Source organism: Sminthopsis crassicaudata, chromosome 4 (genome assembly GCF_048593235.1).
Source record: "Sminthopsis crassicaudata isolate SCR6 chromosome 4, ASM4859323v1, whole genome shotgun sequence".
NCBI classification, from domain to species: Eukaryota; Metazoa; Chordata; class Mammalia; order Dasyuromorphia; family Dasyuridae; genus Sminthopsis; species Sminthopsis crassicaudata.
The window spans coordinates 455,720,985-455,742,948 of NC_133620.1; the positions used below are offsets into that span (position 1 = coordinate 455,720,985).

The window sequence follows — 21,964 nt, forward strand, 5'->3', positions numbered from 1 at the left end:
AAATTAATGTTGCTAAAGAATAACATTGTATACAATTTAGAGGAAAGGGTGTCCAGGCTTAGAATGGAGAATTCTGTTTATTCTTAGGTTCTGGAGCCAGAGCATCAAGAGCCTCTCTTCTTTTGCTCATTAATGCCTCCTACCAATTTCTAATCAAGAAAACCCAAAATGAGGAATATCTTTAAAGGGATGAATTGAACCCCTTTGCTCCTGTGTTCTACCTAGTCTTGACTCACCATCAGACCCCTAAGGTCAGGATCCGGTTGCCAGATATGGGATGGGTGGGAGGGTCAATCAGAAGAGAACAAAGTGAGCAAGTTCAGTCTTGATGACTCATGAAGACACCCTTGAGCCTGCTAAATTGATCTGTCTTTGGAGTGGACGTAATGAAACCACTTGTCTTTCTAAAGTAATAGCCTCTAGAGAAGACCTGAGGGACTGAGCCTATATCCCTGAAGGCTAAAGTACCTTCTCTCTCAAGCTGTCCTCAATCTCAGATGTAACACAAATAATCCGATGGCTTGGAGAGCCAGTCCGACACCAAGCAAGCCAGATTTAAATCTGTCCAAAGTCCCAGCCTTCTGGTAGTTTTTTATTGTTCCTAACATCCAGAACATTTCCTCTGGTGTCACTTCACAGAGATTCCCTGCATCTAAACAAACAAAAATTACCATTCCAGTGGACTCACTAGAATTGTCTTAAAATCTCGTGCCAGTGTCATTGTTTTCCCCCTAAATTAGTAAAAAAGAATTCTAAAAGGCAAGCTGCCCTACATCTGACTGTAGCAGCTGTTCCAGGAATTTGTTTGTGGCTAACTAGCAACAAGCCTGAAAATCTGGTTGCGTAAATACGTGCAGAGCTGGTTCATTAAGTCCCTGTTCTGGCCCTCAACCCAATGCATCTCTACCACTGTATCCTCGTTTGCCTCCTTCTTGACATTTATTAAACACTTAAACAGATAATGTCCTGAAGCCCCTTGAGAATTTTTCTCTTTTTCAGCCACTGTATTGGCAACTTCTTCAGGAGCATCTACCTCCAATGCGGTAAAGAGTGAACCCCTGACACTTTCTAAAACCTCTGTCCTTCCTTTTTTTTCAGTCCCTTCTTCCTCCATTTTCTCTTGGCTATTGTCTGGGTGGTGACTTTCAGGAACAGCTGTTTCAGCTCCACATATGGTAGCACTGGATGGGGAGCTCTCATCAGAGCACTTGGCCCAGTCTGGGTTATTTTCAGTCTCTTTGGGCAGAGGTTTCTCCTCTTCCATAGCTTGAATGAAGTCTTCAGAGGCTCGAGGAACTTCTCTCAACTGCCTCACTCTGTCTCTTTTCTTTCTCCTTAAATGAACCCAAGAGTTTTCTACGGCTGTTAAGAATAGACTAACTTCCTCTTTTCCACAGGGAACCCGTTTATGCTGGACCTATTTGGAGGAAAAAACAGAATTTCATAGATATCAACTCTGTATCCCCTCTCCTGATGCCCCCAAAACAGATCAGGAGAAACCATCTTCATCTCCTAAATCAAGTACCTTCAGATCAGTGAGGATTTTTTCAAGCCATGTTGTAATAACTGCTATGCCTTCCACAGTCTCCGAGCCCACAGCAGAAGCTTTGAGGGATAACTCTTTCATTGTGGCTGCTAATACTACAAATGTAATGGGCTTCCTGGGCTTTTCTAGTTTCCTTCTTTTAGATGGAGGTGACTAAAAGAAAAAGAAGAGGGGGTGATGGAATTAGGAGATAAAAAGTATCCAAATCAACCACCCAACCACCACCATCACCCACTTTCCAACTTCCCCCACATGAAAGACAATGGAATCTCACTAAGCTCTTAGTTGATAGAAAATAATTCAGTAACTAGAAGGTAATTCCCTTATGTGCTGTGACCAAAGTAGGCTCCTTTCATTCCATTCCAATTCCACAGATATGAATACAAGCATTTGTTAAAAATTTGTGCCACACAGTATGCTTAGACTCTACAATGACACTTAAGAATTGCGGATACAAAGATAAATGAAACTTCTTGCTCCTTAAAGAGCAACGGGGAGAAAGACTATGTACAAAGAAGTAAATATAAAATATATCCTAAATTCAAGAGTGAGGAAAGAAGAGAACTAATGGCTGGGGCTGAAGTGGGGGGAGTCTCATGGATGTAAGAATATTTCATTTCAGGAAAGAACAAAAGCCCTGGGTACATAATGTGCTCTTTTCCAAAGGGACCCCATACACCTTGGTTATCAACTTCTAATTTGTGTTTCAATGTCTGCAGAAGCTTTGAATGAGTCATAGATTACCAGGGTTTGCCTTATGTTAAATCCTGTGGGATATCAGGAACAAAAGCTAGTTAATGAGCTGCACACATTTTAACTGAACAAATCTATGGATTCCCAATTCCTCATCTCAAAATTTCCCCCTCCAAAAAAATCATGCAAATGCTGACATTGGAAGCTTTGTTTTACCCAAATCAAGCCTGTAATTCTGGTAGGCCTTTCTTTCCTCCTACCTCAAAAGCATGGAATCTAAATTTTTCCTGGCCATACCCACTAGAGGGACTCAAACTCCATATTCAAGTTCAATTACGTCACCACATTTTTTCCTCTTAAAAAATGGAAGCATCTCCCTAAATTAGTCTTATCCAAAAGCAATTTAAAAATATATTTTATGGCTATTCAGCACCCCTCCCTCGACATTTCACTATATTTAGAATTGATCAGACTGAAAATTTGAATACAAAGATGTCAACAAAACTAAGTAAATTAGAAACCAAGCAGAATGATGCACAAAGACCAGAAGGTCAAATGGTTTCGAATCACTTTTATTCCAAAAAGAACCAATGCTATTTTCAGACAAGCCAAGACAATGTCTAGTCCAAGCCCACATTTCACAGAGGAAAAAGAACAAAAAGACCCAGTGACTTTGTTGAAGGTCCCCAGGGCGTTACAAGCAGAATCTCTTTTACTAAATCAGAATTGTTTTAGACAGCAAACTCCAAGTACAAAAGGGACCTATTATCTGGAGTGAAAAGATAACGGGAACCCACTCTGAGGCTGCAAATTTCTTTCTCCAATACAGACACGTGGGAAAAGTCATCATATTTCTATACGAAGGATTTTTCAATGTAGCAATTTTTAACTCTTCAAGGTTTATCTTTAAGTCAGTAAACTGATTCAATAAAAGATCATAACATTAAGAAATGCTTTTAAAACAACAATTTAATTGAGTACCAGAAAGGGACGGAAACAGAGGAAACAAGCCAACCAAAAGCACTCTGGGGAAGTGACAAACAGTGGATTCTGGGCTGTGCCCAGGTCTGGGCTTGTTAATTAATATTTTCAGACAAGATCAGACAGATTCAAATTTGACATTGAGAGAACAGTGCAGTAATGACTTAATAGCACAGCAAAGGAAAAAGTAACCACTTGTGAATATATCTACAGTTTCAAGAATATAAAGATCCAAGTACTAAACTAGTTACACTATATTTGAAGCCATAAAAAGTGGGTAACAGAATCACAATTCATATTTCAATTTCAAACATGAGAATATATGTGTAAGTACACATGTGCTACTCCTGTGATTCATTTTGGTTCTTTGGGGTGCTTGAGCAGAATATGGCTAAACATGGAGACCCAAGATGGCAGCAGCAGGGCTTCCTGAAGCTACTCCACTAGGACTGATAGGTCCTGACTCATTTGACTCTCTGAGTGAAGTAAAATTTCCTCAGAGACAGAGCCCCTTTCCCTGTACCCTCATCCCTGCCTGGACAGACTCTGGAGGAAAAGGGAAGCACACTAAAATCCTGCTAATTTTGTCTTCCTCTGTTGTTACCTGCTTTTCCAAAACCTAAGGGATGTCAGATCCAACAACACAGAAACATTACATTGCTGATGTAGATTTAAATAATAGAACTTCTCCTTACCTTGAATGGGGCTGATGTCACCAGAAATGTCAAATTAGCTAATAGCTGCTTATTCATTAAAAAGATATTTTAAAACTTCAACATTATTCAGAACAATTCCCAGCCCCTATCCTCTCCCCCCCCCCCCCCAATCCATTCAGACTCTGACAGATTGAAAATCCTTATTTCACTCAGCAGGGTCACATTAAAATGCAATCAATAGCAAAAACAGGTCTTAAGAAATCACCACTTAAATTTATTCACAAAGATCCCTTACATTAGCATATTTTCACGCCTCTTCTCAAATGTCCAATGAATGGGAAATTTTATGGATGGCTTTTGTCTCTCCTCTACCAGCAATTAAAATTTAACTTATTTTGCCAACATTAAAACCTAAAGTCTTCATCAGAGATTTATTTCAAGTCTTCAAACATCAACAATCTAGTGTAACAGGCAAGGTGCACTTAAATAATTCAACATTTTTAAGTCTAAAAATCAATGCTTTACACTGAGTAATCCAATTTAATGCAGAGGACCAGAGCTCACTTTAAAAGTGATGTCAGATTAGAAGGTTCCATAATACTGTGCAGCTGAACTCAGTCCCCTGGGTCCTTTGCCTGTTTCTGTCACAATCAAACTGCAGAAATTTAATGGCTTATAACATCATGTTATTAGTTATTTGGTAATACTATTCAGAACACAAAGAATAAGAGAGGGTAGGGAATGTTTACAAAAAAGTTAAAATAAACCAATTTTACCAATTTCTTAAAATCTACAAATAGGAAGTTTTAAAATTCCTTAAACTCCTACTTTCACCATCGCTTAAAGATTTAACAATATCTATGACTGAGGTCTACTAAACTGGAACATATGGCCCTGGCCTGGTTGTTTTATTCAGAAGTTTCCAAGAAAGCATGAGGAAATTAAGTGTTCTGATTTTTAATAAGAGGCAGAGAGGAGTAGAGAGAAGAAAAAGAAAGTGAGAAGGAAATGGGAAACAGAGAGGGAGAAAAGAGGGGGGATGGAAGACAGAGAAGCCTACTTGAGAAAAAACCTGAAAATGAAGACTCTTTGCATCCAGGTTCTGGGCAATAAGAGTTGGCAGAAACAAGAAAAATGGCTCAGAAAAGGGACAACTGAAGTGGAAAGGGATATGTCAGATGGAGAGCAAGAAGCTTGACAGCCCTCGAGTACCACTCAAATGCCTCTAAAGCTGTTACAGGGGGAAAAATAGAAACATTCACCTTAGCAACAAGGGCCCGTTCTCTTTACAGATACAGAATTTGGATGCTCTTCCTTGAGAGGACAAAAGGACCAGAGCCAACACAAGTACTTCCTGGAGAACAAAGATGGGAAAGTCTGGGTGGGCATAGTTGGCACATTTTATCAAAAAAGAGCCCACTAAGCGCCTATGCGGCTAGGAAGTCTAGTGTATGAACAAATATTGGAACTAACAAAGAAGAGCTCAGAGAAAAAGCAACCCCAGTCCTCATAGTCTTGGGCTTGCCTGAAGGCAAGAAATTCCAAAGGACAATATTCAAAAGGATCGTAAACATTGTGAAGTATTTTTGGCTTGAATAGTCAGGGAAAAATTAAATTTAATGTCCAAATTTAAATACAAATTCTTCTCAGATGCCTGGAAAGTTCTTTGGGGTGCTTGAGAAGAATATGGCTGAACTGCACTGCTCATTATTTTTTTAAACTTTTCATTGTTTTGTTTACACTAATGTGAATTATAAAATTAAGTATAAATGCTTTTTTTTTTTTTTGAGTAGCCAGATAAAAATCCTCAACATTAAAATAAATAGATAGGGGGCAGCTAGGTGGCGCAGTGGATAGAGCACCAGCCTTGAATTTAGGAGGACCAGAGTTCAAATCTGGTCTCAGACACTTAACATTTCCTAGCTGTGTGACCCTGGGCAAGTCACTTAACCCCAGTCTCAGGAAAATAAATAAATAAATAAATAAATAAAAAATTAAAAATAAATAGATAGATTAGCCCCCAATCCTACAGCAAGTCAGGTTTGTTAAAAACTGTCTCATGTCATTGTCCTGAAACAAGGCAGGATGTTTAAGGAGTTGTGATCTGTGATTTCTGATGTTTGTGCTGCAGGGCAATAATCTGAATAAATAAATACATGTAGCTGCCAGGACTCTTTCTGTAAGAAAGCAGACAAAGCCTAAAAGGAATAAAAAGGCTTGACCTCTTCCCTCCCTTTTTGTTATATTGAGATTTCAATGGATTAAAGGAAATCATATCAAAGCACACAGCATGCCCCCATACTGTAACACAATCAATAAAAAGGGAGACTAGAATCATGCTGAGCCTGCCCTGGGACTTTCACCCATTGGGCTGCCCAGTCTGCATGCCCCTTCCTCCTCTCTGGTTATCTCCCAAATTCCACCCTTTCCTCAGGGTTCAACCCAAGATTTTAGAGAACATCTGGTTCTCTAGTTTTCTCCCATTGATAATGAGTATTACTCAAGATGGCAGTTACTCACATACCACCTTCCACTACAAAAGTCCAACATATACTTGTCTTTTCTCTTCACCAAAAATTATGAAAAAACTATTTAAGAATGAGGACTAGCTCCTAGACATTTCTTTTCTATCCCCTAGAATTCTAGGAACACAATACTGCTGAATTGGAAAGAAAGCTGCCTGAAAGCAGAGTCTTCATAATAGTTTATCTAGTGAACACACTATGGGACAGTGGAAGGGCCAATAACCTAGAAGCACGAAGACTATTATCTATCCTTGAGTAATTTGTACTTACTCTTATATGACTTTTTTTTAAAACAGCATTTTATTTTTCCAAATACATACAAAGATAGATTTCAAAATTCACCTTTAAAAAACCATGTATTCCAGATTTTTCTCCTTTCTTCTTCCCCTTCCCCTAGATAACAAGCAATCCAAGCAACACGTGCAATTCAAACATATCTCCATAGTCATGTATGACTTATAAAAAGTGAAAAATTCCGTTTAGTCAACTAATTCTTTTGATTGTATACCATGCAAATGATCTTTTTTATATTAAACTGGTTCAAGATGCCAAACTTTAGGATAATTCTGAGTGGTTTCTCAAAGATAGCCCCTAAGTAACAAGATTGCTATACCTGCGTAAGGCTGCTTATGGATCCGTGAAAGACCCAATACTTAACAGTTACATTCAATATGACATTTTGTGCATGCATCTCTAAGACAGTTAAAGCATAAACACTTGGGGATAAAAGAACAATGAAAGATTTGGCATTTGGGAAAATTATTCAACAATTGACTAGGAAAAACAATTTAGCTAACAAAGCATATTATTTCTGAAGAATGCCACTAAGTGTGCTGCACATGTCATTCATTCACAGGTTTAGAAAACTTGTTAATAAATATATAGTTTGTCTCTGTCCTCAAAAATCAACAAATCCAGGATCATTAAATGATCCTGCTTCTGGAGATCTGGTTACTCCCCACACCCGAGCTCTAGTTTCCTCCTCTGTAAAATGTCAGGATTAGATTCAGGCCTCTAAGGGCTTCCCAATTCTAGAGTTTGTAGGTAGAGCTGGAAGAGATAATTTATCATTCATGACTTTTCATCTTAAATTTCCATGATCTTTGAACAGACCAAGAAAGCTTCTAATTTCTCTAAGATCTCAAGAAAAATGGGTGGTATCAATGTCTTAAGGGTTTTAACCCAATTCCTTCTTTCTAGATCTTCTCCCTAATTGAGTCAAATGATGCTCCACCCTCATTCTGAGTGGACAGCTGTTCTTTAGCCACCTTAATCCTAACAAATTAACCTCTATCCTGTTTCCAGGAGCAACCAACCTCATGGCAATGTCTATCAACCTCCCCAGACAGGAGAACCCTGGAGAAATCTTCATGCAAAAAAGATTATGCCTAACTCAATAGTTGAGTTCCCCTCAATAGTTGTGGGGAAGGGTCAGGGAGATTTTCTTAAAATCCAAGTGTCAAACTTCCTAAAAGGACAGAAAGGTGGCAGTTCCCTTTCGGGGCAACTACAGAAAAAGAATGGGCCAAAGAAGAAATACTAAGCTTCTTGTAAGAATTCTGAAAAGAACAGTTGCTAAAATATGTGATTCTGCAAAAATTCTATCAACATTAGGACCCGTCTTTTTGTTGCTAAGATAAATCCAGACAAGAGGATCTACAAGCTTAGCAAAGGCACTTGACTTGGCAGTAAAAATCAGATTTTTCTTAATGTTCAGCATCAACAGAAATGAGTCAGTAGGCCCCGGTGAAAACAGAAGTTGCCGTAGAAACTTGCATGCTCACACTAAAATGGTTAAGGAAAAAAGGAAAGCAAGAAGTAGGCCAATATTTCTGCTTAAGTGACTCTCTCTCTAGGCTTCCTCTCTGTCTCTGCCAAATTCTAAGTGAGGGCTAAGTGAGGTGAGCAATTCTAAACAACAGGGGTGTGAGGGGGGTGAGACTGCTACAAGACAATACAACCACAATCAAACCTCAAACCAAACATCCCCTGTTTGCCCAGCCCACCCCCAGGGGAAAGTGGTACTTGGTATGTTCAGGAAAGAGCAGATGCAGAGACTCACACACACACATCCAGTGTGCCAGTCCTAAGAAACTGTTGCTGGGTGACTACGAATCAGAAACTGCCATTTTTCCTGGAGCCGGTGAAGTGCACCTACTGGTACACTTGGTAACATGGTATTAATTTGGGGAGGGCAGGGTTGCTGAATTCTCTGGCACAGGAGAAACTTAAAACCTTTAGCAAACGACACTCCTTCCTTCAAAGGAGGGCAGCAGCTTGGCCAGCACTTCTCAAAGACAAGCTGCAGTGTCTAAAACAGAAAAAGGAGCGTTTGGGCTAGCAGAGACCTTACCAATTTCTTGACAAACACATGCGTGCGCGCGCACACACGCGCGCGCACACACACACACACACACACACACACACACAAAAACACTCTGGTCTCCGAGTTAGCATGGGCTCTGCCAGAGCTAATTATCAGCTCTTCTAGCTGGTGTGCCAATGGCTGTGGGAAGCAGGTGCTGTTTGCCTTTATGCAGCTGTCGGGTCAGCTTGGGAAGAAAGCAGTGCAGTTACAGTGCCTTTAACCATTTGGGGACAAATCTTTTTTTCTTTTTTGGAGAGGGAGATCAGACTAGATGATCTCTAAATGTTTTTGAGGGGAGCTAATTAGAGTTAAATGACTTGCCCAGGATAGTTTCTCAGTTGTTGTTCTTTGTTCTCCAAAAGAACCAAAGTGACGCCATTGTCAGAGCTGAGTTACAGTGTTATCTGGCATGGTTGAGCAGACCAATACATGCACAGAGTGCCCGGCCCCAGGTCAGACCAGGTAGCTCCTGGGCACATTTGGGGGCTTCTCCCTTTGTGCATCCCCCATTTCTTCTAAGCTAATTCCATTCAGCTTTGCTCCTAGAGCCCAGCCCCTCCTCTGATGAGGGCGCATCATGCTGGGTGGTCCTGTGCCAGTGTCTCCTATGTCACCATCAATTCTAAAGTTCTTCAGAGAGACTAGTATCACTTTTTCTGACCACCCTGTGAGCACTTGCCCTGGGTAAGTACTCCATAAAACAATTTTTTGGGCCAGCTTACATTTGGCATTCCAACAACGTGGCCAGCTCTACAACAAAGTTGGAATGCTTGGCAGCATAGTTGGAGAAAGGATCTCAATGTCTGGTATCCCACCCAGCCAGGACTCTTCAGAATCTTCCTAAGACTATTCGAATGGAAGCGATTCAGGTTCCTGGCATGGCACTGGTACATTGTCCAGGTTTCACAGGCATATAAAGATAAGGTCAGCACAATGGCTTTACAGACTTTCAGTTTGATAGTCTAATACTTGTGCTCTCCCACATTTTCCAGCCTTCCAAACACTGAGCTAGCTCTGGCAATGTGTCAACCTCAGCATCAAAGTGGACATCCCTAGAAAGTATACTGCCAAAGAGAGTGAACTTATCCACAGCATTCACAACTTCTCCATTTGCTTTGATAGTGGTGCTGGCTGATGCTTTCTATACTGAATGAATTATCACTTGCCCAGGGTCACAAAACTAGTAGATGTCAGAGGCCAAAATTGAACTCAGGTCTTCCTGATTTCAGGGCAAATGCTGTCATCTACCTGTCCTCACCCATGGGACAAAAAGTGCCACTTGTGCCCTCCATTTCAGAAGGAAGGGCCTTAAGGATCTTGGTCTGGTCACAGACAGACAGAACTGCTCTTCAAGTCTGCTGGTAGAGAGAGGGAGACATTAACCAAAGTGAATTTTCCAATCAATAAATTCTCTATATAAATCACAGAGAGCAAACACCTAGAATCCATTTGGGCATCCTGCCAACACCTTCAAAGAGCTGCCAAAAGTTGCCAAAAGAGAAGCAGGAAACTGTTTCAACTCCTGCCCCAAGTCAAACAGCCCTCAAGAGGAGAAAAGAGTTCCCAGAACAATCCTCAAGCTCTCAGGTCATCCGTTCAGAAAACACCACCATTAACACACTAAGTGCTGCCTCCAGCTCTGTTCCCATTTCTACGGCAGATGGGACAGACACTCACCAGCCCCAGCACCTCCCTAAACCAGCTTTGGACACAAATGAGTAGTCTACACTAACCTGCACAAGCCTAATGAGGGCTGGAAGCCTGAAGGGCAGGAATGCTCTTGTACTCCAAGGAAAAGGTGAGGAGTCAAGTGCCAGCCCTAAGCTGAGTGTAACGGACCTAGGAAACACACAAAACATTGTGTGAATGAACACACGAGTGCAGAAGTGTGCTACAGAAGGAAAGAGAAAGGGAACTTAAGAGTTCCAGACTCCTCCAAAATTAGGCCCATTAGTTTTCCCCCAACAGGGCTGGAGGCAACAAATCACTTCATTAATGGCATGTAGGGCACACTGTAAAGAGTTCTGCACTTAAATGTTAAGGACCTTGGGTTCAAATTCCACCTCACTGCTTCCTTGTCCATACAATAAAGCGGCTTGGTCTAGATCAAGTCAAGGGTGCTTCCTAAACTGAATCTATGATCCTATGAACCAAATCATTTTTTATAATGATGTGAAATAATAGGAGGGGAAAAATTGAGACTAAAAAGAAAGACACCCCCCACCTTTCATTCCAATTCTTCTGACCAGCCGACTTCTCTGGCCCTTAGTGCCTCAGCCTCTGAAAGGAACTTAAAGGCCAAGGAAGTAAGTGTGGCTATCGATGGCTCCTTTCCTAATGCATTCTCCCATAGCTAAGAGTTAAGGTAGCAGAAGTGCACAAACTGACATTGCAGGAACAGCTTTCCAAATGTGTAAGCTCAGGATCTTCCTGCTCTCTAAGAATTCAAGCCTAAGGTTAGCTATCTTCCAGAAGCCACTTAGCACGTTCCCAAATGCTTTAGAAGAGAAGGAAAAGCAAAAAGGGACACTCATTAAGGAAATTTTCTAAGTGTACAATTTTTACAAGGTAAAAACTTGCTTTTAAAAAGCTATCTTGACTTTCCAATTTAAGTTAGCTTGGCCTTCATAGAAGAAATCTGGGAAGGAGGTCGGCTCAAAGGGCCATACAGCCTCAGAGGGCCCACTTTTCAAAAGTGACCCACAGCAAAGTGCTCAGGAAACAAGTGAGCAAAAGCAGGAGGCCATCTAAGGCATGCCATGACTAAGGCCCACACCTTATGCCAGCAGGATTAGCAGCAACAGGGGTTGGTACTTACGGGCACCGTCACATCATCATAAAAGCTCCAAGCCAAGGCCCATCTCATGGTGCGCCCCTGACAGAATTCAGTGTGGGTGACTTTTGGGACCTGGGAGAGAGACATCAGACAGCATTAACTAATAAAGAAATCCAGTCAGAACAACACAGTCACCTACAGTGTCTTAATCTTTCCTAAGTAATGATTATAACCAACTACAGACTTAAAACAGGGCTTTGAGGGCAGGCATCTTCCCCTACACTCTAGATGAAACCAACATTGTAGCAATCCCTCTTTTAGCTGCCTGCTGGGATTTCCCACCCCACAATATAAAAAGCTGCCCCAGCCTTGAGCAACCAGACAACTGTTTTCCCATTCCTCTTTTGTCTGCAGTGTCCTGGATCTCCAAGGGGCTCCCCATAGGCTGATGACCACTGGCTTGCTCATATCCCCTGCCCATGTTTTCACTGGCTTGCTCACACCCTTTGCCCATGTTGGGGCCCCATGCCATCTTTGTTTCTGTTATTACTAACACAAACTAGACTTACTCCTTGTATCCGAAGCTCTTCCTTCAACGGAGCCAGGCTACATTTTTTCCCAAGCATGCAGCTATACCATCTAGGACAAAATCAGACAATTTTAAATCATTTTCTCATTCTAAAAATAAACACCTCCTTCTCCACCCCAACTCAATGAAAACAAATGGGAAAACTGCAAAGACAGTAACATCAGGATAATGACAAGATTCACATTTAGTAATGCCCCTAGAAATGATAGAAAATAAGCCCAACAAATGAGACAAAAAGGGGCTTTGGACCAAGAGCCTTCTGGAAAGATGCACCAGGAAAGGTATAGATTCAATGTGGGGAAAAAGGAGAAGGAAAGCAGAGAAGGAAATCATTTTGGTTTTTTTTTTTTCCCCTTTATAACAGTGGCTGCCTCAAAATTCAGAAGCACAAAAAGCTTTATAATATACTAAGAGGGAAGAAGGATCTACAAGACTCAGCTCCAGGTTCAACAGATATGAGGATTATTAGTCTGCTTGGTTTCATATATGGGCCATTTCTTTCTCTCAGGAGGAGAAAAAGGAAGTCAACGAACAACAACAACACTTTTAAGACTCCAAGCACAATAATATAAAAGGACTCAGACAGCTGAAAGTCCAAATCCATTAGTCTTTGTATACTGAGGAGGGGAGATAAAGAATTCCCCCCACCTTTCAGAGGCAGTAGCTATTATCTCATTTATTTTTCTCAGTTATACCAGACAAATACAGAGGGATGGGAAAGAAACATCTGTCAGAATAAAGGAAAAAACTTAAACTATAGAATATTTTTCACTAAATGCAATTTTCCTTTATACGTTTAAATTGGTAGCAAACCCAATACTTTATTTGCATCACTAATAATGCAAAAGTTATTTAATAACTTGTAGGAGATTCTCTAAGATAAGTGGTCTACAAAGAGAAAGTACTCAAGAAATGTTTTTGTTCAAATCTTTTGCCCTTGCTCTTTCATAAGCTAAGCAATACCTTCCTACCCCCCACTTCTCTCCATCAATAGTAAAGGGCTACGTCCAGTCTTTCTGATCTATATATGTTTGGCCACTGAATCCAGATAGCTCCAGAGTTGAGAAAGTGTGGGTGGTGACTTTGCACAGCTCTCCCTTAGTAAAATCCAATTTACTTGAATGTCATGATGATGATATCACCTCTTTGATGTCATGGTTTTCTTTGAGAACAAAGGGCAAACCATGACAACAGCACAAAGATAATAAGCTTGTCCCTACTATACAGGTACTTCTGTTTTGTTCTGCTTCTAAAGAAATTTATATTCATTTATTTATAGATTTAAAACAGATTGTACTTTTGTCTGTTTTTACAAGTCCAGAAGAAACAGGATGCAGAAGACTTTGGAATGAAGAAGGTGACTAAGTCAGAAGATTAGCAGGGAGTTGTTCTGGAAATCTCAGTTAAACCTTTTCTTCCTTCATGAGAGCACAGAAGCACAAGTTCAGAAAAATCTCAGAATTCATCCAGAACAGGACTTCTTAAACTTTTTCCACTCATGACCCCTTTTTGCCTAAGAAAATTTTCCATGATCTCAGGTATATGTAATAGGTATACAAATCAAACATTTAGTGATGATAAATCATAAATTTCACAACTCCCACATTAAGTTACATGACCCCATATGGTGTCTTGGTCCACAGTTTAAGAAACTTTGATCTAGATAATAGAGGGACTTTTTCCACGATACCTGGACAATGGCTACCAACAAAAACAAGCAGCTTTCTAGTGTACTTGCAAGGAGTAAAAGTGACCTGTCCAGAGTCATGCAGGTAATTACAGCAAAGCTAGGATTGGAACTCAAGTCTCCTGGCTCCTCAGCTCACTCAGAGTTCCCCAAAAACTTCAGAAGCAGAAAAATGCTGAGGGTGTGTCTAAGAAAGACAACTGTTCAGATAGATCAGCTCCCAGTGCAGGACAACTGTCCTTCAAAATCTATATTTCTTTTAACAAACCTTGTCTTAAATGGGGAGAGGGCAATGGGTAAGGAGGAATGGACAACTTTTCAGCTTATAAGAAAGTCTGTTTTCCTAATAAAGAATAATTCTGTACAAAAAGAACATGTGAGGCAAATGTTATAGCACAATTTCATTCAATTATTACTTTCTGAATAGTTTAATATAATTCTATTTAAAGTGTGCAAAGTATTTTATGTTATTTCACTTGATCCTCACTAAACCTAGGAGGATGGGTGTTATTATTTGCATTTTGCAGCTGATAATACTGAGGTGGACAGAAGTTAAATCATTTTCCCAGAATCAACAGAGTTACTAAGTATCTGATATAAAATTTGAACTCAAGTCTTGTTGTTTCCAAGTTTAATGCTCTTGGCCAGTACTCTTGCTAAGTGGCATCTTGGCCAGCTGCCTCATCTAAATAAGGATACAGAATAAGAGCTTAACAACACCGAGCACACACTTCCTAATGATGGGATTCTTATATTTCTTGCTCAACATAACAGATTTGCCACTAATTCATTAAAACATCCAAGAGCCTAATCTACCATCCAAACCACTTCTGACCTTCCCTGAATGACAATATGTGGAATACTATTACAACAGCTCCCCTTCACAGACATTACACATGGTGAATGGATGGTTAAAGGGTCACAAAATAAGGTCATTAATAAATCCATATTGTCTCTCTGGTAATCTGTTGCTATAACCAACTAGGTTGTATACATCACATTGTTAAAATTCCTTTTTTTTTTTTTTTTTTTTTTGGTTATCATGTTAAAATTCTTGAAGGAAGAGCTATGTTCCCATGAATACAAAAAGTATACCAAAAAACATTCTTTAGCTAACTGCAGCCATCACAACATTGATATTACATGGGCTGCATGGAGAAACTGAAGTCCTTTTCAGCTCTGATGTCCTAAGAGTCTAGGAAGCAAAAGTCAAAGGAATGAAAGACATCAGTCCCATATATCTGTGAAATTCTAATTCCACAAGAAAACAGAACATATTCTTGACTATATTCTGTAAACAGTAGTAATTTATTGAGTCTATCAATGTCACTGGAAGACTGTATTAAGAAGTTGTGTTATTAAAAGGTAAAATGGTAACTGGAAAAAAGATCGTTGCATAAAGTTTTTCTGAAAAGTGTTTCATATCCAAGACATATAAAAAATGGTTACAAATTTATAATAGCAGCCATTCCCCAACTGATAAATGGTCAAAGGGTATGAACAAGCAATTTTCAAAGGAAGAAACCCAAGCTCTCAATAACCATGTGGAAAAAAATGTTCTCAATCACTAATAATGAGCAAAATGCAAATTAAAACTACCTTGAGCTTAGATTCATCATACTGGCCAAGTTGTAAAAAAAAGAAAAGTGACAATGGCTGTGAGAAAACAAGACCAACTATTACACTGTTTGTAGAGCTGGTGGAAAATTGACACAGTTGTTCAGGAAAGCTAAGCCCAAAAAGCTACTCAAGTGTGCATACCCTTTGACCCAAGACCACTATTAGGCCTACGGCCCGAAAGAGATCAAAGGAAAAGAATGTAAATGGACAAATATATTTATAGTAGCTCATTTTCATGAAGGCACAGAATTGAAAACAAAGGAGGTATCCATCAACTGCGGAATGCTTGCTCAAATTATGGTCTATGATTATTATTATGTGAAAAGAAATGATTAAGAAGTGTCTTTTTTCCTTTAGATCTCATTTTTCTGATGCAGCATGATGAATATGAAATTATGTTTATAAGAATTGTACATGTTAACCTATAACAGATTGCTACTGTCTTGAGAGAGGGAGAAAAATTTGAAACACATGGTTTTGCAAAGGTAAATGTTGAAAACTACCTTTGCAAGTATTTGGAAAAATAAAATACTATTAATTTTTTAAAACAGCATTAATAATAGACTCAGAGTTGTTGTGAAGATCAAATGAGATAATACATTTAAAGTGTTTTTTGGAAACCTTAAAGTATTTAAAAAAAAAAAAAAAAAAAAAAACAACCTGGGAAGATTTGTATGAACTGATGCAGAGTAAAGAGAGAGAACTAGCAGAACAATTGAGACAATAACAACACTGTAAAGACTACTCTGAAAGACTTAAGAATACTGGTTAATGAATTAACCAGTCATGATTCTAGACTGATAATGAAGTCTGCTGCCTGAGCATGTGATGGGACTCATTGCAAAAGGAAACTCACTGGACATGGTCAATGTACTCCATTGGGCAATGATGTGACAAAGCTTTACTTTACCATTTTCAGGTGGGGAGGAGAGGAAAATTGAATCATATACATGGGCTGCTATGATCAAAGTTATGATTATCTTCCCCTACCACACTTTCCTATTATTGTCAGGGGGATCATTATCCTTTACAAACATTCTCTACAATGCCCCAGAAACCTCTATGTGCTCTTGAAACCCCATTCTACTTAGGGACCTCACACACTAGAAGCACTCTCCACTGCTGCAACCTCTCTTCCTCTAATTGGTTAGTTACCTCCAGAATCCAGAAATTTTAAGGAGAAAACCCAAACCAGCTCTATCTTCATGCACTCCTGATTCTTACCAGACTTCCTCTACATGTTCTCCATTCTGGATGTCTTCATCATTCCCCTCCGCCACCACCTCTTTTCACCTTGCTTTTGCATACTATCTTTCCCCACTAGAGCTCCTTGAAGGTAGGAATTTTCTTTGAATTCCCAGTGCAGTGACTGTAAGCTATAGATAAATGCTTACTGAAGTCCAGATTGGCATTCATTTCTTATTCTTCATCTCACACATCCTTCCATATCTCTTGCCTCTACCCCCTCTATTTACACAGCCCTTATCCTAGTTTAAACCCTCACTAGTTCTCTCAATCTAACAGCCCTGGAATGAGCCTTCCTGTCTCAAGCATTTCCCTTCCCTATCTACTTTCCGCATAATAACCAAAAAACCTTTTCTAAAACACAGGTCTTATCATTCTTTCCTGCTTCCAATGCATCTCCTCAATAAAAGCAAACAGTTCCCATTAGCTCTAAGAGCAGACGTTATTTCATCATTATTATTTTATTTCTATTTTTCTTAAGATTTTTAAATATAATTTTTAGCATAGATGCACATGCATATAATTGACAAGTAAAGTAAGTACACATATTCTGGATGCTCACTGAACCAACATATTTTGATCTTATTTGTATCCATCCTCCACACAACTGCCATAGGAACATTCCTCAGGTGCAGGTTTAAACAAGTCTTAAGCAAGTTCACTGGCTCCCTATTTCCTCTAGGACCAAATATAATGAGGACAAATTGCATGCTCTGCTAGGCATTTAACCTGACCCCTTCCTGCCTTTCCAGTCTTCTTATATATTTATGGCCAAGCCATGCAAGTCTACTTGTTATTTCTCTATCTTCTGATGTCCTATGCTTGAAATAGACTCACTCCTTCACTTCTACCTCAGACATCTATGGCTTCCTTCAAGAGTCAGTCAAAAAGGCAACTTCCTGAAGGGCTTCTGGAAAGCCTACCTCCCCCTCCAAAAAGAAAACTACTAGTGTCCTCTTCTCTAAAGATTCCTTTTTTGTAGCCCCAGCATTTAACATAGGTCCTAGAACATGGTAAAGAATAAAATAAATTTTGTTGATGAACTGATTCAGTTCTAAGTGAGGCTTGATGGAGTTCAACTAAGCAAGGTCTTCTAGAGTGTCAAGTGCCACATAAGACCTTTTTCCAAAGAAGGGTGTGTATTTCCTATCACTCAGAGCTCTAGGGCGGGAAGGGCTGTAGAAGTCACCTCATTCAGTCCTCTTCCTTTTTTCAATGAATAAACTAAGATCCAGAGAAGTTAATTAACCTGCCCAAGTGTCACCCAGGCAATAAGAGGCACAACTACATCTGTGTAAAAGAATCTCCATGGAAGACAAACACTCACAGTAACCAAGAGGTTAAACAGCATTTAGGATCTAATCCATCCCACAAAGGCAGGTGGACTGTGTAACTAAGCATCTGATTCCAGCTCAGGAAACTGGCCCCCCAGTCTCTCTGCACAACAGGGAATGTTTTCTTCCAATCTTTCTATAAGGCTGGAAGTGTGAAGTCTGCTTCTGTCTAGCCAGAACCAAACAATCAAAGCTGTAAAATGTACGTTAGGTTGACCAATCTGCATAAGCCCTGAATTATTTCTCAGACATGCTGGTGGAACCTACAAGTTTCTTTGGGAGGGCTAATTCATTTCTGACCCTCACTGATAAGACTGCCCATCATTTCTGTCAGTTTATAGATCTGGACTTGGGATTATTACACTCATCCAGCATTTAATTTGACTCAATTGCTCTGTGAGGAAGATGTTACAGTATCTGCAATTGTTAGAAATAAGACAATTGAGGTCCAAAAAAAGTTTTCATATCAATCCTTTAAAAATCAAGGGTTTTCCCAATGAATATTCTAATACTTCCTTGAGATAAAAGAGTTTGAAACTGTGTGGGATCTAAAGTTGCTGTTGTTGTGGCTCCTTTCCTCCTTATAATCATACACATCTAACTTTAACTTCCCATCTTTTTCTTCCTCTTTGACTTTAGCACATTCATTTTTCTTCTTCCTTCTTTCCTAGCTATATTTTAGGCTCTCCCTTGTTTGGGGGCTTCTAGTAAGACCTAGGTAGAGATCACTGACTTCTGCTTGTATATACCAAGACCAAGTTACTGAAAATGTTAACTGTCAGCTTCACAAATTTAAGTGTGTCCAACTCCTCACATACCAGATTTGACATAATTCCTTGAGAAACTCTGCAAAGATGCAGTTGGGCCCAGTTGGGCTTATTTCCGCTTTTCATTCAGTGTCTGTGCTATCCATCAGCTGTTTTCAGAAAGCTATTATCAGCATTCTTAAGGTTTTGTATTTATTACTTGCAAAAAAAAAAAAAAAAAAAAAAAAAGTTTACTAAGGTTGGGATGAGGCTTGAGTGGCTGGCAGCCTGAGCACAATCTTTAAAAGATTAGTGTTCACATGATCAGAGGAAGGTGAAGACTGTGAGAAGAAGCTAGGGCATTCTACAATGACATTCTCATTTGTCCTTCATGATTCTGGCCTTTTGGAGAATTGCTGAGAAGGTGAGCTGTTCTAGGCGGGCAGGCATATGACCTGCAGCTGGGAGGTGAATTCTAAAATCAATGCCATCTTAGATTCATTTGAGGATCTTTAGAACTCTCCAATAGAAATCGAAGCAAAGTCTCAGGTGACCTGTTTTTTGTTTCAAAGCTCTTTTTTTTTTTTTTTTTTTTAAATATCTTCCACTTGGTTTCTCCCCAGTGTTAGAATACCACTTAATGTTCTTGTATCAGCAATTCCAATCTACCTTTGCATAGTTTTCTCTTTTACCATTCAAGACCTTTTATGTGACAGCCTCATTATGATGTTATGAGAATTTGAATAAAACCCTTATTAAAGAAATTAATGAGATTATGTGTTGATTCTAGAACAGGATCTAATTTTGTTAAACAGAAATAACTTTAAATAAACCTGAAACCCACTCTGCCCATTGATTCAAGAACAGCTCAACTAACTAACGTATGAATGTAATGGATTATGAAAAACTCAGAGAAGCAGGAAAAGACTTTCATGAACTGACAGGAAATCATATACAATGACCATAACAATGGAAATGGAAAGAAAACTGAATGTTGTGTAATCATAATGAGCAGAACTTGGTCCTCAAGAACTGAGGCTGTCCTCTTTCCCTTCCTTCAAGAGGTGGGATTGTGGCATGGGCACTGGACCCAGGCTGAATGAAGTCCACAGCAAGTAGCCAGCAGTCTGATTCGTTTTTCTTTTCTTCTTTTTTCCTTTTTCTTTTAAAGTCTTTGTTGTCACAAGGAAAAACTCAATGGAGAGAGTAAGAGCTCCATACATAGAAATGAATATGATGAAAACAAAGGCTGTGACTACAAAATGGAAAAAGGGTCTCCTTCCATCCTCCCTGAAGCTACACCCTGGTGTTGGGAGCTCTGCACTGTCTGTCACTTCAACCACATGTGGCAGAGCGAGAATCCAAGCAAGGAAAAAGGTTCTTTGTGAATATCTTCTCACTGCCTAATGACAGGTGTGCTGTCCACAATAATTAGCTTAGAAAAGGGGATCTCCTTAACCCTCCTATGAAACTGGCAAGGGATCTCAGTTTCCCTTCATTAAGTTCTTGACAGCTCAATGTCCCTCACATCTGTCACTGTTTGTGGGTTCGATTCCAAGAACACAAATTGCTTCAAGGACTGGGCAACAAATCTATTTTGGCTAATGGGGAAGAGATGAGCCCATCTGTTTACTAATCAAAAGCCATATTTTAATCAGTCTGGTTCCATCGAAGTGCAGGGTTGGTGTCAGCAGCATGATCATGGGGTATTTCCCCCTCAGGGATGTATGGGATCAGGAGCTATAAAGGTAGAAGTCTCCCCAGAAGCAGGAGTATCAGACATTCTCTCTCTCTTTTTTTTAATTTGTTATTTGTTAGTCTACTATGGGAGAGAAAGAAAGAAAAGGAAAGTGGTTCTGGTCCCCTCACCTACTTACCTCAGTCTTTTCTTCAGCTGCAAACTGTCATGAATAATTCTTTTGACAAACTCTAATTCACCTCCTTCTGCCATGATTTCTGTGATACCCCCAGTATTTACAGAACTTGGGGGAGGCCGACGAGAATTTCTAGAGTTTACTCCCTAGAGAGAAAAAAAAAAATTTTCAGATTCCTAAACTAGGTACTTTTATATATTATTGTTCCAAAGCTTCCCCTCCAATAGCAAGCTTTCTAAAATCAAAAACTAAACTTATTCACCTTTTTCAACATAAACTCAAAGCTATAAAGAATCCTTAGGTTCTAGGTCAAAACTTCTTAAACTATGGGTTATAAACTGACACGGGGTCATGTGACAATGTGGGAGTCATAAAATTATGATTATTAGTAAATATTTAATTTGCACACATGCTTTATAAACCTATATACAGGGTCAGGTAAAAAATTTTCTACTGAAAAAGAATCTTAAGAAGAAAAAGTTTAAGAAGTTCTGACCTAAGTCCACCCCTCACTTTTAGAGAGAGAGAGAGAGAGAGAGAGAGAGAGAGAGAGAGAGAGAGAGAGAGAGAGAGAGAGAGAGAGAGAGAGAGAGAAACCATTTGTAAAGAACAAGAGAGGAAATGGTTTGCACACAGTTACACAGGTATTATGTGACAGAGCCAGTTTTTAAATTTTTTTAAAATTCAGGTTCTGTGGCTTTAAATTCCTGACTTTTTTTTTAAAAAATAAATATGTTGGTGGGAGAAAGCATGGCAAAGCAGAAAAATGATGAATTTGGAAATATTTATATGAAGAAGCAGTACATTTTAGGGAAGTTAAAGGCTGCCTAGACATCAGAAAGTTCTGGATTCAGGCTCTGATTCTGGCACACATCAGCTGCATAACTGCTGGTAGGCCACTAACTTCTCAGTACACTTTCTGTAATAACTGCAAATTACTTGGCCATCTGCATTAGTAAAAGGAGCTTCCGCACTAGGAGGTCCCCACACAGATGGAATAAAGGTCTGAAAAAAAGTCTGTGTGTAGATAGGCACACATGTACAGATATATATCAAGCCAATAAAATGGTTAATGACTTCTAATTCATTCATTCATCCACTTAATAAATATTTTATTGAGCACTTACTTTGTTCAAGGCCCTGTGGCAGGGCTATAAGGATACAAAGATAAGGCAATAAGTTAAATGCATCTGAGTTAACTCCTTTATTTTTAACCCAAATCATTTAACTTTACTTAATTATTTCTTTACTTATTTCCTTACTAGACATTAAATTAGGGAACAAAGTAAATAAAGTCACACTACTGGGCAAACCATACCTTTTG

At 39.4% G+C, this 21,964-nt stretch overlaps 1 protein-coding gene across 2 annotated transcripts in view; it reads right to left on the reverse strand.

The window, feature by feature from the left end:
* Nucleotides 1–562: 562 nt before the first annotated feature.
* Nucleotides 563–21,964, reverse strand: part of METTL16 (methyltransferase 16, RNA N6-adenosine) — a 48,607-nt gene continuing 27,205 nt past the window's right edge. For both annotated transcript variants that reach the window (XM_074263893.1, XM_074263894.1), the window contains exons 6-10: nucleotides 20,644–20,786; nucleotides 12,115–12,184; nucleotides 11,588–11,677; nucleotides 1,526–1,699; nucleotides 563–1,417 (exon numbers count right to left, since the gene is read on the reverse strand). In XM_074263893.1, coding sequence (XP_074119994.1) covers nucleotides 812–1,417; nucleotides 1,526–1,699; nucleotides 11,588–11,677; nucleotides 12,115–12,184; nucleotides 20,644–20,786 — 1,083 coding nt within the window. In that variant the 3' untranslated portion in view covers nucleotides 563–811. The remainder of the gene's footprint in view (nucleotides 1,418–1,525; nucleotides 1,700–11,587; nucleotides 11,678–12,114; nucleotides 12,185–20,643; nucleotides 20,787–21,964) is intronic.